This window comes from Varanus komodoensis, unplaced genomic scaffold (assembly GCF_004798865.1).
Source record: "Varanus komodoensis strain SLA01 unplaced genomic scaffold, ASM479886v1 scaffold15, whole genome shotgun sequence".
NCBI classification, from domain to species: Eukaryota; Metazoa; Chordata; class Lepidosauria; order Squamata; family Varanidae; genus Varanus; species Varanus komodoensis.
Window position 1 is genome coordinate 4305681 of NW_025335440.1, and position 27092 is coordinate 4332772.

At 43.8% G+C, this 27092-nt stretch overlaps 1 protein-coding gene and 1 long non-coding RNA gene across 2 annotated transcripts in view; one reads left to right on the forward strand and one right to left on the reverse strand.

The window, feature by feature from the left end:
- The window catches only part of LOC123020900, a 17100-nt gene extending 12115 nt beyond the window's left edge, over nucleotides 1-4985 (forward strand). Inside the window, exon 2 of the long non-coding RNA XR_006414211.1 lies at nucleotides 3306-4985. This is a non-coding gene — a long non-coding RNA (uncharacterized LOC123020900). The remainder of the gene's footprint in view (nucleotides 1-3305) is intronic.
- TEKT2 (tektin 2) overlaps nucleotides 1-6348 on the reverse strand; it is a 15570-nt gene extending 9222 nt beyond the window's left edge. Inside the window, exons 1-3 of the mRNA XM_044425145.1 lie at nucleotides 6141-6348; nucleotides 5383-5508; nucleotides 4283-4488 (exon numbers count right to left, since the gene is read on the reverse strand). Of these exons, the coding sequence (XP_044281080.1) occupies nucleotides 4283-4488; nucleotides 5383-5508; nucleotides 6141-6296 (488 nt within the window). The 5' untranslated portion in view covers nucleotides 6297-6348. The remainder of the gene's footprint in view (nucleotides 1-4282; nucleotides 4489-5382; nucleotides 5509-6140) is intronic.
- Between the last annotated feature and the right edge of the window lie 20744 nt (nucleotides 6349-27092).

A 27092-nucleotide genomic window follows, 5' to 3' on the forward strand; every position in this document is an offset into this window, starting at 1 on the left:
GTCTATAATTAGTGGCCATCTCTGGATCCAGTGATGCTTTCTTCAGGACCGGTTGGACTACCGCCTCCTTTAAAGGGGCAGGTACCTGACCCTCCCTCAGAGAAGCATTAACCACTTCCAAGATCCAGATCCCAATCCTGTGCTTGGCGTTGTTTATTAACCAAGATGGGCAAGGGTCCAATAGGCAAGTGGTGGGACGTACTCGTCCAAGCACCTTGTCCACATTATCAGGCCGCAATAACTGAAATTCATCCATTAATTTTGGACCAGACGGCGACATTGGTATCTCCCCAGAAGCCTCTGAATCACTAGTAGAGTCTAGCTTGTGACGAATCTGAGCGATTTTCTTCCTGAAATGCTGGAATAGGTTACTGGAAGGTAAGCGAGTTGAGGAGGAGTGGATGGTACTCAAAAGGGAGGTTTCGGAGGCACAAGCCTTGATGATACCTCTAGTTAGTAAGGCGGGGAGGTGAAGAAGAGCACCACCATGGATGTGAAAGGAGGTGGTTAGAGGGATTAGACGAAAAAGGAACCTCTGTACAAAATGGGTACTGGGGGCAAATAAACAAAAGGGTATACTGGGGGGAGGAGGCCCGTTGCAGAAGGATTCTTCGCAAGGCTAAGACTGATTATGAGCTGAGATTTGCAAGCAATATCAACCCAAACTTCAACCCAAAACCCACTTATTTATCACAAAGTGCCAACACTACAATAAACCATTAGTGGTTACCAGAGGGTAACCATTAGTGGGGAATCATCAGGCCAGTGACAAGTGGGGTCTCCCAGGGCTCTGTCCTGGAGCTGATCCTGTTTAATCTTTTCATTAACGATATGGAAGAAGGGGTGAACAGTCTGCTGATCAAATGCACAGACGATACTAAAACTGGGGCAGTGGCCACAATTGAGGAGCAGGTACTCCAGATCCAAAAGGATCTGGACAGACTATGGAAGTGGGCAGGAGACAAGAGGATGGATTCAATGTGGATAAGTGCAAGGTCTTGCACTTGGGGCATAGGAATGGGTGTCATAAGTACAGGTTAGCGGACAAGTGGCTGGAGAGCAGCACTTGTGAAAGGGACCTCGGGGTGCTGGTTGACTGCAGGCTAAACATGAGTCAGCAGTGTGATGTGGTGGTCAAGAGGGCAAACGCCACCCTTGGTTGCATAGCCAGAAGTGTGGCTTCTAGATCGAGAGAGGTATTACTGCCACTCTACACGACTCTAGTGCGCCCGCAACTGGAGTATTGTGTTCAGTTTTGGGCCCCTCATTACAGGAAGGATATAGCCAGGTTAGAATCAGTGCAGCATAGGGCCACAAGGTTGGTGGCCAGTTTGCAGGGGATGGGGTATGAGTTGAGACTGAGGGAACTGGGTCTCTTCAGCCTGGAGAAGAGGAGACTCAGAGGGGATCTTTTGGCAGCATACAAGTATGAGAGGGTTAAAGGGTACCTGCCTCTTTAAAGGAGGTGGTAGTCCTGCCAGTCCTGAAGAAGGCATCCCTGGATCCAGAGTTGGCCACCAATTATAGACCGGTGGCCAATATCCCATTCCTGGGCAAGGTGTTAGAGCAGGTGGTGGCGGGACAACTCCAAGCACTCTTGGATGAAACTGACTATCTGGACCCATTTCAGTCCGGCTTCAGACCCGGTTATGGTACTGAATCTGCCTTGGTCGCCCTGTATGATGACCTGTGCAGGGAGAGAAACGGGGAGTGTGTCCCTGTTGGTTCTCCTGGACCTCTCAGAGGCTTTCAATACCATCGACCATGGTATCTTTCTGGATAGGCTAGCGGGATTGGGAGTAGGGGGCACCGCTTTGCAGTGGTTCTGCTCCTATCTCAATGGCTGATTCCAGAAGGTGGTGCTGGGGGACTGTGGCTCTGCTCCATGGCAGCTATGCCATGGAGTACCACAGGGCTCCATTCTATCCCCTTTGCTATTTAACATCTACATGAAACCGCTGGGAGAGGTCATCAGGAGGTGTGGGCTGCAGAATCATCAGTGCACTGATGATACCCAGCTCTACCTCTCTTTCTCAACCGATCCAGGTGAGGCAGTGGCTGTACTGAACCGGTGCCTGGCCGAGGTAATGGGCTGGATGAGGGCCAACAAACTGAAGCTCAATCCAGACAAGACGGAGGTCCTGTTGATAGGTGGTTTGGGCTCTGGGGTGGGGGACCTGGACCTTGTCCTGAGTGGGGTAGCACTCCCTCTAAAGGACAGGGTCCACAGCTTGGGAGTGCTCCTCGACCCGGAGCTGACTTTGGAAGCTCAAGTGTCGGCAGTGGCAAGGAGCGCTTTCCATCAGCTTCGGCTAATCCATCAGCTGCGTCCCTACCTGGAGAATGACTGCCTAGCGACTGTGATGCATGCATTGGTTACTTTCCGATTAGACTTCTGTAACATGTTCTACATGGGGCTGCCCTTGACGATGGTCCAGGTACTTCAGATGGTGCAAAACAGAGCTGCCAGGTTGCTGACGGGGACTGGGCATTGTTCTCACATAACCCCAGTCCTTCATCAGCTTCACTGGCTCCCCATTGAAGTCCGGGCCCAATTCAAGGTGCTGGTGATTACCTATAAAGCCCTAAATGGCTTGGGACATGAGTATCTAAAGGAGCACCTGCGTCCATACTTGCCCTCCCGCCCTCTAAGATCGGCGGCAGAGGCCCTTCTCCGGGAACCCTCCGTGAAAGATATTAGGAGGGTAAGTACCCGGAGGAGGGCCTTCTCTGTGGTGGCACCCCACTTATGGAATGCGTTCCCCAGAGAGGTCTGCCTGGCACTGTCATCATTTGTTTTTCGGCGCCAGGCCAAGACCTTTTTATTTAAATGTTATTTTAATTAATTGTTAATTTATTTACTGGTTTTATTTATTGCCTGGATGTATCCAATTTTTATATTTTTGTATTGTTATTTATTTGCTGGAAGCTGCCCCGAGGCTTATGTGAATGGGGCAACATACAAGTTTCCCAAATAAATAAATAAATAAAATGTTACATGTAGGTGGGTAGAGACCTGTTCTCCCCTGCAGAGGAGGGCAGGATGCACTCCAGTGGAGCAAAGCTCAGGAAACCAAGGTTCAGTTTGGATACCAGAAGTACTTCCTGACAGTTAGGACCCCGAGGGTATGGAATGGGCTTCCACGGGAGGTGGCTGAGGCCCCATCAGTGCGGGTGTTCAAGGATAGGCTAGACATACACATGGTGGGCATGTCATGAGCAGAGCCGGCTGAAGCTGGGGGTCAGACTAGATGGCCCTGGGAACCCTTTCTGACTCACTCTGTTTCTCTGTTTTTCTTCTTCAGCTGCGAGCCAATTCTGCCGGCAAGGAAGGGGGTACAAGCTGCCTGGCACTGACGATGGAAAGCTCACACCAGGCTGCTTGTCCACCCCTCTCAGGGATTTGCATGTGGGAGGAAACACTTCCTCTGCCCCATGACCTGGGAATCTCAGCCGGAGGACCCTGCCTCCTGCTCCTGTCAGTGTGGCAGCTTGGCATCCCCAAGATCTTGGCTGGAGGACTGAGGGGGCAAAGAGTGGGAGGCAGTGCCTGGGGACCCCTGCTGTGCCCAGCAAATTGTTACTTGAGCACAGCTGAAGCCCCTCAGCAACGTTAGGCTGGAGGTGTCTGTGCAGCTATCCTGAGTTTAAAGCATTGTTCAAACTCACCCATAGTGGTTCAGAGTGAGAAGGGTTAAATCTTCAGTCCGAAACTAACGTCTGTCATTAAGTTAATGGGTGCCTAAGCTGGGCCTCTTTTCTCTCAATGTCAGCTCTGCCTTAGTTATAGGTGAATAAATTTGAGCTTTTAAATTTTTTAAAATCTGTACTATTGTTTTTAATTCACTGTGTAAGCCGCCTGGGAAAGCATTAGAACGTCAAGATAGATGTCAAATGACATGAACAAGCATAAAATACTAGTGCACCTTACAAGATTGGTGTAAATATTACTTAGGAGGTATGCAACCCGCAAATACTCTGAAGGTTTGAAATGGACTGTGTACATGTCTAAATATAGCAAAGAGTGTGAGAGAGAATGGAGCTACGATATGAGGGAAGGAAACTATTATCGTTGATTGTTTGAACAATATTTTGCCTAGAAATGTGGATAATAAATGAATAATCAATAAGGAAATATAAATAAGTGATGAAGCTAAGTGGCTTCTGTCATTCTGACTGTTGGAAGAAGAGGGACTTTTGTCTGCACGTGGTGTAGTCCTTGAACCAAGTGTGAGGCCTCACACCAGAAAGCTGCTCTTCACCATCAGACTTCCGTACTCACCAGAGCTGCTCAAAGGCCTCACTTATTTTCTGCTGGAGGTTTTTCTTGGCTGCGTCGATTACCTCCACCTCCTTGTGCAGTTCATCTTCGACAGGGTCCTTCACCACGTCGATGGCTCGGCGGCTCTCTCGGAGGGTAAGATTTTCAATGGCCACATCCAGTGGCAAGTTCTTTGCCTGCAGGGCTCGCTCCGCCTCCTCCTTCATCTGAAAAGGAGAAATTAGAATTGACTTCACTTTCTTCTATTCTGGGGATGTGAAGGGGCTGCCACAAGTGAAAATAGCATGCTGGCAACATTGACTTGTGGGGACAAGCCATGTTTCATTTGGGAATCTTGCAGCTTGGTCAAGTGGATTCTGGCACACGATTTTCATCGCAAGCCGGCTTGAATGTACGAACCATTCACTTCTAGCAGTTCTTCGGCAACTTGAAAACTGTTGGCTCACTGTGAAGCCATGGCATGACAGCTTCTGCACAGAACCTCCTAGTACGCTTATGTAATGCATTAAGTGGCTTGGCCCTGAATTGCACATTTGGAAAGGCTCAAGCAAAGCTAAAGAGTTTGAGGACCCTCAACAATTAATAGCCAAGGTCATGCAGAGACTGCACTCATACAGCAAGACTGAACCAAAATGCTGAGCCAAGGTGAAAATCTGAATGAAGCTCAGTCCTGCCATCTGAATAAAAGTATGTGAATATTAAAGATTTGCATCTATTTCTTTTGTTTGGTTGAACATGCTTGTTTTAGTCATAATAAAAGGAAATGAGCGATGCAGCATTTGGAAGCTACATCACCTTTGGTGGTGGCGGTGGAAAAATGAAAATTATAATTCCTAAGAGCTGGGGGACAACTCCGCTCAACTATAATTATGGTAAACTAAATAAGCTGCCTGAAGCGTGGCTGCAACCTGCTCCACTTTGCCTAATGGCAGGGCCGACTGAGCTAAAGAGACTAATTTGTCCTCGTTCTAGGCAACTTACTAAGCTCCTGTTTTTAGGACACTGAACTCTGGATTTTCTATACTTGCCAAGAGCTATGGCACAGATGGCACCCGCTTATGCTTCCCTGGGGAAAAGGAAGGTATTGAGATGCCACCTACTTGAGTCATGGCACTGATTTCTGTGTCAGTGTCTGTAAGGCATTTATCCAGGGCTTCCTTCCATCGATTAACACAATCAATCCGCTCGTTTAGCCGTGTACGATTGTCATGTTCGTCCCATTTTGTCTGGAGAGGAGAGAAGGATTCAATGGTTTACAGATTTCCCTTTCAGATAGAACTAGGCTACTATGTTCGTGCTCTTACAGGGAGAAGGAAGGATAATCTCTCACAGATGCCCCTCTGTGCCTTGATAAGTTCCGATCCCATCCCTGTTGTGAACACACACACACACACGTTTGGGGATTGACTGTGGATAACCCACACTCTGTTGTTATTAAATATTTAAACTGGGATGGGGAATGTGTAGCCTCCAAATATTGCTGGGCTTCCCAGCCCCAGTTGCCAAAGATAGTGTAAGCTTCAACCAATGTTTTCAGAACAAAATATCCCTGAGATATACTCCCTTAAATCTACTAAGAATGCATGCCAAGTTTCAGTTGTCTAGGTTTCATGGTCTTTAAGCACTGACAAACATACGCAAAGAAATTTTATTATAGATTGTAATATTTAGTTTGCTAATAATGTTAACCATGTCAGACTGTATTTATTTTCTGGCTGCCCAGCAATAAATTCCCAGCTCCCTTAGGTCACCTCACCACCAGATTCCTGACTCCTGATTAGCTTTTCCCTTTCCCCTTTTTGGGGAGACTATAGAGAAAATGCTGGCATGCGGCAGAGAGTCTGGAAGAACTGCCCACCTGGTTGTTTGTTTCATTGCGAAGGATCCGGGCCTCCTGCCTGATCTGGTGGGAAGCAGATCGCTGTCGCTCAGCATTGGTGGAGAGCAGGTCACAGTTCGTGTACCAGTCTGGCAGTGTGAACCTTTGACCTGGCTTTACACTCAGAGTAGCCATGGCAGTGTCCTGCTATGAAAGACAAAAGGAGATGCGTTCAGAGGTGCAGTGACCCATCCTTTTGGATATGAGCATTTTGTCTGCAAGCTTCATCTTGAGACGTGGTAGTTCAAGACAGAGGTCTCCTGGTGTTGTCAGTCAAAAGACTCGGTGCAGCTATTCCGTCTTACTGAAGAAGCAGGTTTACAAAGGAAGATGCTGCGGCTTGGACCACACACAGACATAATTGTTTCCATGGTGGAGGTCACTGCACCTAAAAAAGGTTATTGTAGAGTTGAGAAAGTTCAGGAAAAAGCAACTGAAATGATCAAGGGGTTGGCATAGCTCCCTGATGATGAAAGGTGACAACTAATAGGAATGTTTAGTAGAAAGAGTGAGAGAGAGAGAAAGTAAAGTGTACCAAATAATGCATGGTGTGGAGAAAGTGGAGGGGGAAGCCCCCCCTCCCCCAATCCCCATATATAATACTAGCACTCAATAGGGTCACCCCAAGACGCTGATTTGTGGGAGATGCAGGGCAGACAAAAGGAAGGGCTCCTTCAAAGGGCACATTGTTAAACACTAGAATTTCTTTCCCTCGAATTCCTTCTGACGAAAAGGGAAATTGAGGATTAAATCTCTTCAAAATACCTGAAAGTGAGTTAAGACCCCTAATAGAACCACAGCAAGAATTTAGGTGAGCGCACAGCAGGTCCCAGAAGATGCCGGTATAGTTAGCAAACAGTACCATGGAAGCTCTTAGAGAAAAGAAGGCATATTTGAGATGACCAGAACAAAAAGGAACACAAGCTTGCCCAAAAGAAATGCAAGAAAACAATAAGATACGTTAAAATATTTTGAAGAGTATATCACACATAATGCTAAGCCCAAAAGTAAAGAAATATAGAACACACTAGAAGCAGGAAATCAGCTAAAGAGGAAGATGAGAATGGAGATAAAGCTATAAGGAAATTGCAGAAAAGCTGAATGAATTGTTTTAATCTGCTGTCTGCAAAAGAAGGGCTTTGAACTGAACTGATGTTTTCAGGAACATCTGTGGAACTGAGAGAAATAGTGTTGAGAATAGATGGTGTATTAGACTGGGGAAACAGAATTTCAGACCTGGGGTCCCACTTCTTTCCTCTGGGTATCCCGAGAAGGACATGACCCTTTCATCTGCCTCAACAATCCCTTTACTCTGAACCGTTTATCAGTTTTGTAGCTTTTGTGCAGCTTTTCTCATCCATTCTCAAAGGCTGAATAGCCTTTCCTGGAGCTTCGTTACCATTCTGAGGCTTTGTTTTAAGAAACTGCCCCATCTCTTTTCCCTTCAGCTCCACCCACCATTGGAATTCAATCCCCGAAACCTTTTCTAGTGACTAAATTGAATTTGGCACTCAGGCTGCAGAATGTCTTGCACCCCTGTTTCAGACCTTATCGACAAAAGCTAATAATTTATGAAGTCCAAACGGCATCCACCTTAGGATTCTTCAGAAATGCAAATGTGAAATTGCAGATCTTGCAATGTATCTCTGAGTTTAGTCCCTGAACTGGAGAATGGTCCATGTAAAAATGAAGAATGGTCCATGATTTTTAAAAAGTGATGCGGGGGATCCCAGAAATTACATACTGGTGAGCTTAACATCTGTTTCCAGTAAAATGGTCTAAAACATAATAAGGGAAACTGCATGGTGGTGGTTGGAGTACACTTCTGGATCTGGGAGATCCGAGTTCTAGTCCTCACTGGGTCATGAAGCTCACTATAAGCTAGTCGTTCATTTTTAGCCCAACCTTACCTAATGGGGTTCTTATTGTGAAGATAAAATGCCTTGGGTTCCTTACAAGAAGAAGAAAGGTGGGGTGTAAATCCAGTATAATCATACCACTAATAATAAATATATAGAGGATAAGTCTTGATGATAATAAATTGACATTGCTTCTGCAAAACTAAGTCCTGTCTCATTATTTAAGTTTCTTTGAGAACGTTGATAAGTATGTGGGCACGGGTGACATGATAGAGCTTGTCTACTTGCATTTCAAAAAGGCTTTTGACAAAGTGAACCCTGTGCAATTCTCATTAAAGAGAAAGGTAGATTCAGTGTGAGGCATAGAAATTAAAAATGCCAATATCATACTGTCCTTATGCAAATGATCCAAGCACACTTAGAGTACCATATACAGTTGTGGTCCTCACATCTTCAAAGTTAGATTGTAGAGTTGGAAAAGTTACAGACCAGGAGCGACTAAAACGAAAGGTTATAATGACAGTTGCTGTTTCGTTTAGGGAAAAAGATATGTACGTGGTGACATGATAGAAGTTTATGAACTAATACATGATGTAGAAAGAGAATGGGAGACGTTTTTCTCCTCTCATAATACTAGAATTGAGGGGCATCTCAAGAAGCCGACTGGTAGGAGATTCAGCACGGTTCTTTTTACACTCATTTTTAGAAATGCCAAATAAGAACAAAGCCGAACTGTTCAAGCAGTGGAACTAAGGCAAGTGAAGGCAGTTAAAACGGAGTTTCATAAAATTAATTAGTAACATAGCCAGCACATAAAGTGCATGTCAGATTAAGGAATTAGAATCAATATATTAATCATATCTAAAATTAGAGTAATAATAAACTTTATTCACATGACTATCCCTAAGAAGCACCTATTTATATACCTAATTCGTCAGGCTTGGTAAAATCAGTATGTTATCTCTTTCTTTCCTTCCTTCCGTCCTTCCTTCCTTCCTTCCTTATGTTTTTTTCCCAATGTAATACAAAGAAAGCACATCTTTCTGAATTGTCAAAAGTAATATACGAGAGCACATGTTTTGAATTGTAATGACAGTCTTAAAGTAAAGCTCTGAATTTATTTGAACAGAAACTTTTAAATCATACTGATTGTTCTTTGTTTGATTTCTTCACCCCCATCCAAGTATTTCAGTTCAACTGCTTTGGGCTGTTGGAAAAAAGTTTCTAGACATTTAATTCAGCTTACTAATTGTACATCCAAACATACTAAAAGGCAAACAACATCAATTTAGGGCAACAGAAAAAAATCTCCCCATACCAGGATTCTCTTCTTCCAATGAACTATGCTTAGTCATAATGTTTAGCATATTCGATTGATCAGTTCAGTGGCTTTTATGAAGAACTTGGTCACATTATCAGCTGTGCTAACAGACTCAACCTTTGCATTAGGTGGTTAGGATATACTGTGTCCCTTGTACAGTTCCAGGAATCATACAATTTCCAGGTGAGGGAATCGCTTCCTGTGGGTAAAACTCTAGGGTTAGGGTTAGCCCCAAACCCTGCCCTAACCTAGGTTTAGAGAGTGGAACTCAGAAATGAAACAGCTTTTCTTTAAGTCTGAAGAGTCTTATTTGATGTCCATTCTCAGTTGGGCGATTGCGGGGTACCAACCTGTGTGTGGTGTAAGTGGCAGATGAGAAGAACTACAATGAAGAAGTCCCAAATGCTGTTGGTTCTCTGCTGTTTACCCCGTACTTTATTGCTTTTGTCTACCATCTTGTCTGATGGCAAATTTAGAAGAACTCAAGAATTGGTCTGAGGTGCAATATGGTGTAGTGGTTAACGTGTTGGACAGGGACTTGGGAAATCACCCAAAGACTGGGTGACTTTAAGCAAGTCACTGACTTGCAACCTGTTCTACCTCACAGGGCTGTTGTTGTGAAGATAAAGTAGAGAGATGGAGAACCTTAAAAGCCACCTTGGGTTCCTTGCAAGAGGAAGAAAGGTGGGATATAAATATAATGTGATGGTGGTGATGATGACATATACTTTTTGGAGATACACATTCTTCCGACCAACACGGCTACCTTTGTTGTTTCCTGAGTGATTTTAAAAAATTATGAGCATGCTTTATTACAGCCATCTGTAGAATTTTGGGAAAGGAAAAAGGTGGCAGTGGTAACATTTGGATCTGCCAAATATTTGCCAGCCTTGATTAAGTTACGGATTAAAGAAGGGGAGGAGAGTTGCTTTAACAGGTTACAAATAGATGAAGAAAGGTTCTCACATAAAGGATTGGAAGGGGCTGCAGGGACAGAGAACCACAGAATAGAAGACTGACATGGAGAAAGCTCAAGTCCATGGGCCAGTCTGCACACTTGCTGCTGGGGAAATAGGCCTCCATGGGTTATTTTTCCTGCTGCCTGCTCTACTATGCTGGGGGAATCAGGACAGTTTGCTTAACACCAGCAAGAACCGGGTTTGTAAAACACGGGGAGCTACATTGCTGCGGTTAATTATGCTCATCTTCCCCAGTACACAACCGGCTTGCACAATGGCTTCTTAACCCAGCAACCCTGTGGATCAGGTCAGACTTGGAACACCTGTGCCTAGAGAGGGAACACCCCCCTTTCCCCAGAATCGACTCCACAGTTCCATGAACTCACCACCTGGCTAGTCCTCCTCTTGGGCCTTCAGCTTTCTACAGCTGCCTTATGTAGAAGCTCTGCCGGGTTGCTGAGCACGCTTGGCGTTGCTGAGCAGCGTGTTCACTGGAAGCAACTCAAAAGAATCCTCTAGCAACTGTTGACAAGGAAACCGTGGCAACGTGAGGGATTAGAAAGGAAAGACTTTTAACCACTGGGAACAAGAACTGACAGGGGAGGACGAAAGCTATAGTTCTGCACTTCTGGAGGGCACCATCTTGGGGGAGACGATTAGGTTTAGGTCACAGAACTCCAAAAGCAGGCTGGGCACCCTCCTCTTCACCACCCAACTCAGAAGTTGCAACTAGGAGGAGAGAACTTGAGGGGGGTGTTAAGGATTGCCTCCCCAAGTAGCAGGAATGTCTGGTACTCTGCCTCAGTTTAATTTTGATCACTTGCTCTTGTATCAAAAGACACAATTCTTAAAAAAAAAAAAAAAAAAAGCAACTAAAGCTGCAATTCCATCTTGGCTGGGACATGCTGGGAATTGTAGGATGTTTTTCTGTCTGAACATGCATAGGATTGTACCAGAAATTGCTTTTGACTGCATTTTTAAAAACTATATTTTCAGTCACCCCACGATCTCTGCTGGCTAGGAGCTGTCCAGTTCACACAAAAACGAAATTTGTGGGCATGGCTGTCTCTAACCTGCAGAGGATAGGCCAAGGGTTGGGCAACTTGTGACCCTGCAGACATTTGGGATTACAAGTCCCTTTGTCCCTACCTGGCACAGCCAATGATGATGGCTGATAAAAGTCATAGGCCAGACATCTGGAAAGCCAAAGGCTGCCTGCCCTGGATTAGTTAATGCAGTTGTTACCTTCTGCAGCAGAACTTTTTCTGCCTGCCCCTTCTGATAATTGGCAGATAATAACTAGCCCAGGAGATATGTTAACATGTTCAGGAAATTATGGGAAAAGTCTGTCTCTAAGGACCACTTCCAACCCTTCTCTTCTGCAAACTGCTTCCCCACCTTGTTTTTATCCTTTGCAGCCCCCCATGTCTCCAGGTGTAAAACACTGATTTAAAAACCTCACAAGGTATACAGATTTGATTCAGAAAGACAGTAGATCTTCCTTGTCCCTCTCATTCAGTAAAGTAGAGGTGCAGAATCGCAGGTCCAGGGACAAATCCAGCCATCTGGGAATCCTCATAAGTTCATGACCCTTTCCCCTTGGCCACCACTGCTTTGGGGTTTCTTGTTTTGTTCACGTTCGAAGGCTTAGCTACTGGCCATCGCAGCTTTAGGTTAAAATATGCCATAGTCTTTGGCCCAATAGCTTTCGCATTTCCATCAGCACTGCAATGTGGCCCTGAAGAATTTCTCCAAAATGAAGTTCAGCCCTCAGTCTGAAAGAGGTTTAATACCCTTGCTGTATTTCTTTGATCCTTGATTTGTCCCTAAACATACCTTGAACTGTAGCAGAGCAAACTTTCCACAACATCCATCGCTCAGAAAGTTTTGTTATATAAGCCATGATGTCCTACCATTAAAAACGATAGTTTCATTAGCATTCATCCTTAGTGACCAAGCCCATCAAAGTAGAAGAATCTCACCCATTTGTCTCCTGTGTTCATACACTCGGCAGGCTAGAAAATAGCTGGGGGGTGTGCTTGCCCAGAGTCTGGGAAAAGAGAAAGTCATGTGAATTTGGCCAAAGCCTTGATCATCCTAACTGGCCAACATGCAGGTGTGTTCGCAAGGTTTACAGAAGCAAGTAAACGTACGTGTTTCTGCAGCCTCCCACAACCTGCAAAGGTGCGTCCAGGTGAACGGGAAGGCATTGTGCAGCTATTCTGCCTTAGCCTCTTTTCCTTGGGGGTAAGAAAAAAGTTAGGAGCACCAGTGGGAAAACGTGAGAGGGATGCAACTGGAAGACCATGTCTGTCTTTGAGGCAGAAGATAATAGACCAAGTAGCAAAAAGTATCTCTCTTTGAGAATGAGGTAAAAGCCTCATCTGGAATCATCACAAGGTGCATAATATTACAAATGCAATTGTTCCTCTAAAACAGGGGTCTCAAACTCACAGCCCGCGGGCCAATTGCCGGGACGGGCAGGGCACGGGGAGGGGCCCTGCAGCCTCCGGGAGCGAGGCGGGATGAGCGGCCCCCCACCACCGCGGGGGTGGAATACGTGATGCGGCCCAGCCTCACCCAGACTCTACTTCCAGCGGCCCCCAGGTAAGTGGAGTTTGAGACCCCTGCTCTAAAAGAACACTGATTCTGTAAAGTTGCCATGGAATTTTTTACATAAGAACACGCCGAGTGCAAAGTCCTATTTGTTGCTCATACCAAACAATGCAGAAGAATTTTCTTTCCATGCACAATAATGGCCATGTGAAACACACAATAATTTGCCCTTCTGAAAACACAATTATACAGCTGTGTCTGAATGCATCCAGCATGCCCTTATTTAATCTACATAGCCTTCCCTTAAAAATGACCTTAATCTTTTTTTAAAAGCTTCAGATAAAAATTGTCTGCTTGCTTTACCCTCAAGTTGTCCTGAACTGAGCATTTACACCACACTCTGGAATAATCAAGTAAAGATTGTGACAATATCCAGCCTTGCCCAGCCAACGTCTTGGACTGCGTAACAAGTAAAATCCGAAACTATTCGGGTACCCCAAGTAGTTCCAGATTTGAATCTGTGACTTGGTGGTCAAACCTTGGGCAAACAGCACCACTAGAGAGCCTTTCTGGCTAAAGGAGCAGGATCTAAATCTAATATATAAATAAGCATTTGAAGAATAAAGGAGACATGCATGCCTCCCTCGAAGAAAGCGAAGCTGACAAGGAAATGGCCAACATGACCTTCTTTCATGTTCTTCAAGTCTTTTCAGAGTGGCAGGGATTCAGCCACCAGAGGGCAACAGTTGCATTACTGGGCAACTTGCGAATTGCTCCACTGTCTCCGCCTGTGGTGAGCAATGTCCCCCAGAATCCTTACTTATGATTTAACAGGAAGGTGCCACTGTGGGCTTCCCAAGGGTCAATGTGTGAACAGAATGCTGGACTAGATGGACCCTTGGTTTGATCTAGTATGGCTGTCGTGTTTTTAAGTGTGCTACTACAGATCAAAAATTTTCCAGCTTGAAGTGCTCAAAATGCTCATATTATTACCTGTTTTATGTATTGCCAAACCCAATCCAATTTGCACCTTCCCACTTTTATAATAACTTTACTTCTTGCAAAGTTGCATCCACAGTGGTGTTTGGTATACCTTTATCATGTCTCCTATTTCTTGCACTTTTGCTAAGCAAAACAGCCTCAGTTGTTGGTAACGATTCCTTATAGATCATTTTAGTTGCCCGTTTCTGCACTTTTCCACATGCTTTTTTTAGGTGCAGTCGCCTGACCTCTACACAATATTCTAAGTGTGGCTGCACCAAGGATTTGTATAATAATCCTGGCAGTTTCATTTTCAATTCCGTTCCTATTTTTTCCTAACATGGAGTTTGCCTTTTCCCACAGCAGCTGCACAGTGGATCCGCATTTTCACTGAGCTGACAACCACAACCATAATATCCTCTTCTTGTTCAGTCACTCACATCCCATCAGCCTATCCTTCATGGCCTCTAGTCCTTCTCATCAGAGGTGTGAGGGTTTCATCTCAGATGCATTGAGTGCCAACTGCCATTCTATGTGTTGCACTGCGATAGATACTGCTTATAACGGGAGGGTCAAGTTTTTGCATTTAATTTCCTTCTGGTCTTGCCATGTCTAATTCTCACCACCTCTACATGTACTGCGTATGAACCTAAAACCTAGAATAAATGCTAGTCTTCAGGGCACTACACAGTTCACTGATTTGCTTAAGATATCAGCAATGTAGGAGCAGCTGTAAAGCATGGAGTTGTGCCTGTAGGCTAAAAAATGTTTGCTGGGTCCTTCTCAACCAAATAAACACATGGCCGTGTAAAGGGCACAGGATTTAAGTTCAGCATCTAAAATTACCGAGCTACATAACTGCTGTTCACCTAGCACTAGTTCTAAAAGACCGAATTCCTTACCTTTGGTTCTTTCCTTGAGAGAGTAACGGGGGCACCCCATCCAGAAGTGGTTCTATGCGGGCAGGAGCATATTTTTTAAAAGCTCGGGCTTTTTAGTGCAGAGAAACTGAAGCCAGATCTTGCATGTCAGCTTTCTGTAACATGGCACCCTGAATAGACGGCATCACCCATTGCCCCCAGTTGTGCTGGCTACTATACGATAGTAAAATGCTGTATGTGAATATCTTGCAAACAGCTTGTGGTAAACAGCTCCGTGTAGTGGAACTTCCTTTGATTGCTTTAAGAACCAGCTGTTTCACTTGAGTCTACTGTGTAGATCATAGGGGCCTAGGTCATATGGTTTTAAATTTTAAATTTTCTTTATGGCTCTCTCTTGGATGTCACTGGTGGAAACCAAGGCATAAGCCTTCTAACTAAAGCTAAACAAGGATTGAAAGGCCAGAAAAATAGGCCTTTCACCAGGAAAGGCACTATAGCCATCTGATCCAGCCTGTTGCAGGACCTCCACTGCCATAGCATCCCTTATATTTGGCCAAAACTCTTAGAGAAAGTGAGCCCACAACCCATTAGGCTGGGGTCCTCAAACTTTGTAAACGGGGCCAGTTCACTGTCCCTCAGACTGTTGGGGGGGGGGACTATAATTTGAAAAAAATATGAACAAATTCCTATGCACACAGCACAGTAAAAATTAATTAAAATTAAAATTAATTAAAAAATAAAAAATGTTTGCTTTGCTCCCTCGAGCTGCAGCAGAAGCCCAGGGGGAAGAGCATGCTACAACACAACCAAGGCACTAAATGTACTTTGCATAATGCAGCTGATGACTGCAACTGGTATTTACAAAGGATGAAGAAAAAATACTAAGGATAAAAACTGTTAATGCCACTCTTAGTATTTGAAGCAAGTCAGCCCAGAACAATTGCCACAATACACAATGGCTGTATTTGGATGCAGAGCTAATGACTACCATATTTTAAGTGCAACTTTGCCAAAACTGGTACTGTCCAGATGAGTTGGACTACAACTTCCATTGGCCATGCTGGTTGAGCATGATTGAAAATATAGTCCTTGCCACCGCCCTGGTTCCAAGGGAGCGAGAGGCCAGAGAGGCGAGCACGGGGCAGCTCCGAGGTAAGGGCTTCTTTCCAAGGTGAGGGGAGGCGAGGGACAAGGCCATGGCTGGCCAAGTGGGGCGCCTCCCATCTCACCCTGCCGCAGGGGGAAGAAGCATGGTGGCCGCTCGACGGTGGCGACTTGCCCATAGAAGGCTGCAACTCCCACACCTCCACCATTGAGCAGCTGCCCCCAGCTCGGCAAGGCGGTCGCAGCTTGGCCCGCAGCTTGGGGATGTGGCTCGCATACTTAAAAATGGTTTTTTAAAGTTATATTTCACTTACTTTCAATCCTTTTTTAGTGTCTTTGTCTCTCTGTCTCCTCTGCTCTCCCCTCTTCTGTTTCCCACTCCGTATACATGCTCTGTATATACATGCAATGCAGGGGGAAGAGACAGCGCACACGCAGTTGAGCTGTTACAATTTGGCACGTGTGCCAGCTCTCTGCCCAGTTTCAAAGAACGCCTGCACCGGCTCAGGGCTTTGGACTCGCTCAGAGATCGTTTTCTCCAAGCAAGTCCAAAAGCTCTGAGGCGGGCTGGATAAATGAGCGTGGCAGGCCATATCCGGCCCATGGGCCATAGTTTGAGGACCCATGTACTAGGCAGTCTGTTCCATCATGAAGTGTTTGATGTGTTTTGATTAGCAGGTGCCTCTAATCTCATGGCTGTGCCACAGAAGAGGGAGATGGGAAGCCTGCATTCTGTAAGGCTCAACTAGTTAATGTAACTTATGAAATGGGCCATTAGCTCTGTCCACTGGTCAGTCTCACATGAGTAGAAACCTGGTGAGCTTCCAGATGAAGCTTTTACAGAATCACCATCCTGCCTTATTGACATCAATTTACAGGAGCTTTACAGTGTCTTCCCATCTTAACCTTTCTGTTTTCTGCAGGCTATTAATGGAGAAAAGATGGACCAGGATGGTCCATCTTTTGGACCTGCTAGTTCTAGGACTCTTTTACCCAGAAGCGCCCATGGACAAAAAGCACTTCGAAGCCATTCTTCCTACTGTTTGGCAACATACACTTTGGCAATCTCTCTTCGGATGTCTCAGCTGTTTATGAGGCGTTCAGGTCCCTAGTAAAGGAAAGGTGGTGCCATCATCTTTCCTTAAGTTCACACAAAGAAAGGAGTAAGACTGCAAAGCCCCCAGACTGTGTCTCAAACTTAGGGTAAATCACCGAGGTGCTGACCAGTGCATGCGAGCATCCCTGCTATTGGGAGACAGACAAAATGTTTTTGTGGGGCAGGATTCATCAGTTCATTGCTGTTTAATTTCAAGTTGGGCAAGCAACTAGTAGGGCAATATTCACTGTATTTGTGATGAACAAGAGACACACCTTATTTGTGCTGCATTTTTATATGGTCACCTGCTCTTTTCCCTATGAGGGCACATGAAAAGTTGCACCTAACAAAGTTTTGAGAGTACCCTGAGTGCAGAAGTGCTCCCAGCTCAGGGTCCAAGCTCAGCCACCAGGGTCCTGGCCAGTTTGGGGAATGCCATGTACAGCCTGATCTACCCTACGGTGTTATTAAATGGCTAGCTAAAATGCCACTGAGTGAGAGCTCTTGGAAGGAGGGAAGGATGAATTATCAAAGTAATAAATCGTAAATAAATGCAGTATGTGTTAGAAATCAGGGTGGATAAAAATCAATGAGTTTTTTTTTAACTAGATTTTTACATTGTTTTTTTTTAAATAAATGGTTTTTGAGGAAAAATCTATCTAAAGATACATTATAGTCCAAAAGTTATTCATCCTAAAATAAGGAATTGTTTTTAATTATGTAGCATGAAGCTGTATATTCATGTAATGTTTAATTTTTTTGGTAAATGAATTCCATTATTTCTGTAAGATTATTGGGCTATTTTTCTATTTAGAAGATATTATCACAGATGCTTGGTCTTACAGTTCTCTAAACTGCAACAATGTTATAAAACAAACAGAGTTGGAAAAAAGACCTTAATCCCATTGTTCCTTTGCAAATCTATGTACGCAGTTATCATCCCCTTGCCTTTTAAGTGCTAAGGTTCAAAAAATTCAGTGAGTGGAAGATTGGTGGAAGTGGAATAGATCTGCACAAGAAGCTAACTGTGAGGAGGCAGGGTCAAGCAATGAAAATGAAAGTGAAACCTTTTTTGCAAAATACAGATCTTTGGAAGCTTTTTTTTTAATAGCCTGAGGTTAATCACATCATTCTTTTCCTGCAGAACAAAACTTATAATGGCAGCAGGCTGTAAGAGAGACCCACTCGGGGAATATTTTGCTGAAGTTCCTTTACCAATGGGTAAGGCAGGTATGCCTGCAGATTATGTAGAAAACCATGATTTAAATATAGTCTTACTGACCAGTGATAAATTGTGGATTAAATCAATTTGATTTAAATCAAATTCACCCTGGTGGAAACACTGAAGGATTGAAATGAAGTAAGATGGGGTAAATTAAGGGAAGACTAGGCCAGAACAAGCCCTAGAATGGGTATGGTGTTTTGCAATTTGCTTCACAAACAAGATGCAGAATCATTACATTTTCATTACCAGATCAAAACGGTGAAAGATGTGGTTATTGGTAGAATGACCCTAAAACTCCTGCTTTATTCCTCAGTTTACAAAACCTTTGTGTTCTTGCTTATTTTTCCTTTTTGAAAAGATTGTTCAAAGATGAGGAGAAACTTCTCAAGAAAACAGGCCATTCAAATAAATTATGCAAACAAGTAACAGGTCTGGGAACTGTAGTGGCGGAGTTGTGATTTTGTAAGACCCAGAAGGTCACAACTGCTGGGACCTGCCAAGCCTCTGCAGTTCCCGTGACCCTCTTTGCAGAGACCTAAGGCAGCCTGCTGACTGCACTTGCCACTTCCAAGAATATACAGATTCACCCATCACAGGGCAGCATCCTCGTTGTCTTGACACAGCATGCAAACGATGAACCTTTGAGGGGAAGCTCCAAACAGGTATGCTGCAGTTTCTATGTCTTCATCTTCAGCAGAATCCATCTACTTATTTCCAAGCTGGACTGACATGGAGAGCACCAGAAACTTAAAAACAAAATACGGAGTATAGGTTCTGAGGCTGAAGAGAAAGCAAGAGTGCAAAGATGCAACTTGAACTAGGAAGCAAAAAATCCTATACATGTAGTTGTCTCGTAGTGTCCCACCCCAAAACAAAGACCATAGCCACAATTTGGACAAAAACGTGAATTCTGGAGCAAAGCGTATTTATTGCAGTTATTAGTGAAAGTTACACTTCAAACTGAAGCAAGCAACACTAGGTAATTGTTTTACTTAAAAAAAAAACCCACAACATAGAATTCTTCCAGTATAGAGAAAATGGATCAACCCCACCCCCAGCACGCATGCGCGCACGCCCCCGCGCGCACAGACCGAGTGGAATCTGTCACAGAAAAACAACTTTGGGGACAGATTTGGCTCAGGAGCTCCATGGCTAAATTTAAGTACATACTGTGAGCAACAAAACATGAGACAGGAATGCAAGAATTTAACTTCGAAAATCGACAGATAGGACATTTCAAACTATGTATTGACCCCAAAAAACAGAACTACCAACCAATCTGAAAACTGGCTACTTGTCCAGGCTTTACCTGTGCCTGTGTGGTGATTTCAAAATCCAGCTGGTTATTCAAGGCTTGGTGACAGAATGTCGGAGGCACTGCTTGTTCTGACACACCCTTTTACTTCATGCACCAGTGGTAGTCAGTCTATTTGGCAAGTGTGCCAAAGTCAAAGCATCAGTTTGCGTGCAGCGCCCCCACTTTCCTGCTTCCCAGACCACCCCAGGTGTAGTCACACTTCCACCCCCTTGTGCAGATCAGCAGACAGTAGTACAGAGATGGACAGGTAGGTAGGTAGGAGTGCAACCCAGGCTTTATCTCAGGCCTTCCTACACCTGTCCAGATGTTCCACAAACCAGCTGTGCTGCTGTCCTGGGTGGCACACTCACCACAAACCATGTGTCAAGGCCATTTTGCTTCTATTGCAAGCCTATGTGAATGTCGGCCTTGGTTTTAAAAGGGAGCACCTCCCCCTTTTCCTCCAGCATTCCTTTCTCCTTTACAGGAAAAAACCTAACACACTGTTCCCCCATTGCATTCTGACAAAAATGGCAGTCTGGGTTTGGTAATTCCCTCCGAATGTCTTGTTATATGGCATCACTTGAAGACCTACTGATACATTGAGCAACCTCCATCCAGTTTAAATTGGACTTGGAGGAGAGCTTTATGCCACTAAAAGCAGCAAAGATTTGTGCGCCTGTTCAAGATAGTTGTTCAGATAGTTAAGGTAGATTGAACCATGTGAGTCTTTTTCAACAGGGTGTGTCAAGAGCAAACAAGAAATTTAACAATGTGATAACGGAGATGCCATCAGGCTGATATTTAACTAAACTGGAAGAAATCTTCAATGTAGCTAAAAAGTTTTGGCAAGGGCAGTTAACTTGGCGGAGACCAAGGAGTGGAAGAGACACACTGCATCTGGGTAAGGGTATTTGTAAAAACATACTGAAATGCAGATTAGAAACCAACCCTCCCACCCTCTCCCCAAAATAGTTGCAGCTCACATTTGCAATACAAAGAGGCACACACGGTCAAGGTGGTTTAAAAAGTAAAAATTGTAAAGGCTTTTACCAATACAGTTGCCGTCCACCTGCCCACTTGTGGGAAGGTTAACTGCAAGAATCCAGGTGCAACAAGCTAGCTTGACTTCAGCATTTCTTCATTAAGGAAAATGACAAATTACATCCAAAGACTTTAAACACATTCTGTGACCTTCAGAAAGCAAACTGGCATATCTCGCAAAACAAAGGAAGCTGTCAAGAGTTTTGCAACCAAGGAGATGAGCTTGCATACATAAGCAACATGTCCATGAGAGAACATGAAAATGGATGAAGATGGATTCCCAAAAAGCGTGTCTCAGCAGTGGCATACAGAATAGTGCTGGTGTCACCAGTGCAATGCCCCATGCAAAGACAATGGAGCACTTCCCATCTCCTCTGTTTTATATTACTTAAAAGCAGACCAAAACGCCTGGCGCAGACCTAAGTACCTGATGGACCCACAGTTAATGGAATGACTAGGATGATGCTTGCCCCAGCTATACAAGTGTAAACACAGATGCGCAGGATGTTAATACTATGTGTTAAGCGCTCTCTCTCTCTCTCTCTCTCTCTCTCTCTCTCTCTCTCTCTCTCTCTCTCTCACACACACACACACGCACGCACGCACGCACGCACGCGTGCACACACACACACACACACACACACACACACACACTCTTTCTTCATGGATACCGACAGGAAAAGCTTGTATACCACTTCTCCACTGTAACATGTGACAAAAATACATGGGTCCATTTTACCGTGTGCACATCCATCAGACACTTGTGTGGTTGCCACATGTACTGCACGTGATATGCCCACACAGAGTTACCCATACAGTTGAGTCATGCACGAGCCCTATGCTTACACCTGACCCACACAAATCACTATGAGCTGCCTTCTGCTCTCACAATGGACCATCTGTTCCTGGTCTGCAGAGGCCAGTACTCATCATCCTTTTGTCTTGGAAAACCCTGCCGCTTACAAACAAAGAAGTGCTACTAAAGAAAAACAAACAGCCACTGAACATGGTCTGCAAAACAGAGAATGTGCTACACCATACAGCTGGACTGCTCAACCTCTCTCTTCAGTGTGCATTTGGGAAAAAATGTGACTAGTCAGAATGGTCACCTGTACACGATTCTCGGCTCTAATGAAGTGCAAAAATGGAATACTGTAGTTTAAAACAGAGCCCCTCCTCCTCACTGGAAAATGATGTTTCAGCCTCCATTCATGCAAAAGCAAACCAAGGACACTTTCATACCACCTGTTGTCCCAACTTAGTAGAGCATTTTTGTACTTGAGCATGTATTGACAAATATCTTTCAGGGTTTTTCAGAAAGTGCTGATTCAGAAAACATTAGTCCAATCCCTGGACATAAATTGATCTTGCTCTATATTTAGCTCATTTGCTCTATTTAGTGAACAAAGGCTATGCCATGCTAATTTTATCCACTCATTAAATCTCAGAGGTTTTCCAAAACATTTAAACTATTTGATAAGGGAAAAACTAATATTGCATGAAATATTCCCAGGATAGACACCTAAGAAAATGAATTTCAACTTGGAATAATCCCAATCTTAGTAACTTCTATGCTCTACCTTTCAATACCTGAACTTGCTTATCTAACACTGAGCAAAATTCCCAGTCTCACTCCAGTTTGTTTTGCAAACCATGCTGTTTGCCTTTCTACAGTATGCTTAGCATTCCTGCACAAAATGAGCAGCTCAGATGCTTACTCTGCTTATACATTAGGGAATGGGAATACTCTGACTAGAAAGAAACCACAAAATGAAATCTGGGAGCTACTTCTCACAGAGATAATCTCCAAGTGGAGGAAAAATGTGCTGGCTCATTCCACTGCTTAACACACCATGCTAGAATCTTCATATGAGAAAAGTGGAAGTAAATCCAAATAATTTCTGCTGTTGAATCAGATTACTATAATTGTTCCATATGAACTCTTGTATAGTCTCTTCCAGAACTATTCAAAAGAACATGCATCAAGCTACTCTACCCCACAGGACGCTTACAGTATAAGTACCGCAAAAGGAAGCATCCTGAAACATGAAGGTAACAGCTCTCATTAGTATCTTGTGTATGCCAGGGATGAGGGGTAGAGAAAGAAAAATTCAAGCTTAGGGCAAAGGCAATCTCTGCCCAACATACAAAACCAGCTTGGTGGTAAAACATTACCTTTAAAAAAAATGTCATGCATATTCCATATGCAGCAGCTTCAGGCTTCAAAGTTAGAGTTCAGCAAACTTATAAATCAGATACTGGAGGCAAATGGGGGGGGGGGATTTATGCTTCTTCCTTGTGAGTCTTCTTGCTCTTGCAAATGCCTGCTTTTTGCCCAGCTGTACATCTGACCTATCCCATCAGAGTTTCTTCTCAGGGCTCGTGGCCAAACCTTTCTACTCATTCCTAGTTTGCCCGTGGAGCATGCCATCTTCTTAAGCCATTTTCCCTTCATCCAACCAAAGGTTCTGACCTTGCAACGTAAGCTTTCTTTCATTACACTGCTCCCCTCCGTTCACCAGACATCCTTTTAAATCTTCATAATTCACCACAAGAAGATTCTACCAGCAAGCCAAGAGTACAGTCAGCACAGAGGCACCATAAGCAGCACCCCAAAAGGGGACATGAAACAGAAGGCAGATCAGATCAATCAGCAATTCTGGTGATACTCTGAGCATATTAATGCTTAGGTCATAAACAACAGCTTAAAAGCTACTTTAACACTGGTCTACAAGTTTTGGGAAATTACCAGCCTCCAAGATAAAATGCACCAATTCTTACATATTTTGATTAGATGAATTAGAAAACAGGTGATAAAGGTGCTGGTTGGCTAAAGTTTTCAAGATTTATACACAGGCAAGTATATTTGCCACCTCCAAGGGAGGCAGGTGTCTGATGATCACGATGCCTCATTAACTTCTACCGTAAGTACAGTAGAACTATGAAAATGGTACCACATGGAAGTGTATAAATTTATCTTCACTTTGAGACTAAAGAATATTACGTAACTGTAATTTATTGTTCTTTCACTGCAAGGTACATTTGTCTTGGTCAGCTCTACGCATCACAGAGTTCCATCTGGTGGCTTCTGAAAGTGTCATTGCCTAACATTTCCAAGGAACAGTTGCCTGATATTTTCCCTCAGAAGCCAAGATGCCTCGAAACTGTGCAAACAACGCAGATAACTTCTGCCACATTTGTGGAGTGGTTATATTTGCACCTCAAAATTGCAGTATGACGGCAGTGGTAACAAAGGCATCCCACCTATATTTTGGATGCAAAATAGGGGACCAGGACAAGAGTTGGGCCCCTCATTCTTGTTGCATTACATGTGCAACGGATCTGGATCATTGGCTAAAGAAGAAAAAGTCCACGCCTTTCGAACTCCCAATGCTGTGGAGGGAACCCACCAATCATAGTAGTGACTACTATTTTTATATGGTTCCCCAGTTGCAAAAGGGATCTCAAGAAAAGTGGACCATGGAATATCCAAACATTCCATGGTCTGGTACCCCATGGTGAGGACTTGCCAATTCCAGATCTACCAGAATCCTACACTCTAGACTCAGATGATGATAATGACAATGCGCAGGATGCAGCTGATCCAGGGCCATCGGTATCAGTGGGCCCAAACTTCAGCCCACCGTATGCTCCTCCTGAACCACATCTAATTTCACAGAGTGAACTAAATTTAAAATGATCGGTGTGGCACCATTCTCACTGCTGTATCACATTTTGCAGAAATGTTATGGAGTATAATTGCACATCCCCCTCATAATTTTTGAATTATTTTGATGCAATTTTGACCTGAAGCTGTATCTTCGAAACTGGAGCCAATTAATACTCAGGACTTACTTTTCCTTTATTCTGGTAAATTTTAGCTACCTTCATTTCCGAGACTTTCTCCTTGTAGACCAGTGTAAAGGATACCCAAAAGTTGAAATTCATTTGCAACTAAACACGTTTTTTTCTTCTCCTTTTAAAAAGACACAACAAATTACTCAATTCAAAGCATGGTAGTAGTTCAGGAACAATGCAATTATACAGCAAAGGCATCGATGTCCAGTTTGCTTGCTTTGCCAGAAGTTCTGTGGAGTGCAGGCAACCAAAGTGACTGGAAGGAAGGAAGGGTTGATTGCTGAAATGCAGACCAAGGAGAATGACCAGAAATGTATTATCACAGAGAAGTCTGCATTTTTTGCACAGCCAGTGGGTCAATCCAAACACAAGAAATGTCAAAGGGGCTTAAGAGTTCCATCTGTGCTGAAGGAAAGATTTAGCACTATGCTCATTTATTCTATCTTTTGAGTACTTAGTAGACTACAGCAAAATTGCTTAATGGCTTGGAAACTTTGTAAGGGCTCCCCCCCACACACAAACACACAGGTTTCAGCTCTAGAAATATGAATGCCTCTGAGCATCTCAGCATTATTTCCCTCAACAATAACTACACTCTGGCACCACAGTCCTAGCAGTGGGAGAGATTGCGAAGTCGGAGACAGAGCATACTGATCAAACTTGATTACCAGCCCCTCTTAGTACAGAAGAATTGCTGCTAAGGCTGCACAGCTAATTCCCCTTAACCGTTTCTAGGACTGCTGGCAATGAGAAACTAGAGAAGTGCATGACAGAAACAAGTCTGAGGATAGAGCGGGCCTGAACAGTATTTGCATAAAGTGCTCTGTTAAATGCCACCAGTTGCCACCTTGCCCAAGGTGCTCAAAGTAAACCTGGGATTATGGATTTTGGCCTTCCAAATCCATTATGATGGCAGCAATTAGAACAGTATACTTAGTCAATGCACATTGAAGAATGCATGTGAATGAAAGATGGCTGCCGTGTGTGTGCACACGGAGAAATTCAGTAAAAAAAAAAATAGAAAGATACAAACCATAGAAAAAACATTAATGAGACTCTCTTGACTGCATTAAATAAAAATTTGGGAACAAGGCAGCAGGTAGATAATCATGTCTGGCTTAATGAATGGTCCAAGTACACCTAATGCTACAGCACTGTCACAGCTAAGCACATGTGAACGTGCACCATGTGCTAGATAGGAGACCCCTGGGAGCCCTATTTGATAGAAGATCTTGGCTGAGGAGACCTAGCAAATCTGAACGTATCAGAAACCTGGAAATCTCTTTAAACCAATTCTTCAAAGGCCACTAGAAAAAAATAGCTGTTTTTTTTCTACACAGCATAAAACCAGAGGCCTCTCTAAGATGATTTTACAGTACAATCCTATGGAAGCCTCCTTGGAGTGATAGCCCACAGTATAAAGGGATTATTCCCAGGTAAGTGTCTAGGACTGCAGCCTTAAGCGCACCCTTCCAATTTTCTTCCTCTAAACACTCTGACCAGAGGCAACATTAAATGTGCAGTCCTATGCAAGTAAAGAGCCTATAAGCTGGAAAAAAGCCTACGACTCCCAGCATAAATTTTAATCACTCTACCTGGGCTGGGGCATTCTGGCTGCTGAAGGCCATTTTTTCCTTTAGAGTTGCATAGGATTGCACTGTTAATCAGATGGTTGGATTACTCAGTTCAAAACTTTTAGGGTGCAATCCTAGATTACCCACCCGTGATGCATGTAAAGCCTCTGAACGTGGTGGCGTGTGTGCAGTGGAGGTTCTGGTACCATTCTGAAGTGCTTTATTTATACTGTGAGCCCCAGCAGCTCCTCTTCCTGGCATGCTCCTTTAGCCTTCTCCAAGGGAGGTTTGTGATCTCGGAGATGCAGTGGTGCATTTTTGTTCTGAACTGGCTGTGAGGGTGTGGAGGTTTCATATTCAAAGTTGAGACCCAGTATAAACCTGTGTGTTCCCCCACCCCCGCAAACGAGAAAGGTATTCCCCCAATAATAAACAGAAGTAAGCACCACCGTAAGCACCCTTCTCTCACACATAGGCAGAATGCCTATAATAGCATGTCTGCTGCAACACCCATCAGAACAAAGAAAATAGGCCTTTTGCCTCAGAGATACTGTTTTTGTGCCCACATACAAATTTAATTATTTACTAACTTGTACAATTAATTACTTAAGTGGGTTGCAACCCTAATTATGAAAGAGTTTTGCTACTGCAGTAGACTCTGTACCTCGAGAATTCTAATATAGTTACAGCCCATATAGCAATCTATTCTAATACTAAATCATCGCCATTTACAAAATGTTTTGTATCTTAATATCTCCCTTGAATTTCCCATTGCTAAGCTGGAATTTTACTGAACTCCTCTGAATTTCATAGTCAATAATTCTTCTGCACTTATAATATAAAACCATATTCTATGCTATTAAACATTCATCTAGGATTGACCATTAAGGCAGTCAAAAATAACCAACCAATTAAATTATATAGTCCATTATAAAAATTAGTTGAATTACTATGAACTTAGACATCACAGTGCATACTGAACAATTTTAATACATTGTGTTTACATAGTTATTCAAGAAGAAAAAAATATAAAATATGCAGAAGTTAAGGGGGCAATGCACATGTGGATTAAGGCAGCAGGCGAAAGTAGTACCTGCACTCACAAAAGCTTCACAATTCTGGAGGGAATCGTTGTGTATGGACACAACATCACTAAAGTAAAGAAAGCATGGTGGT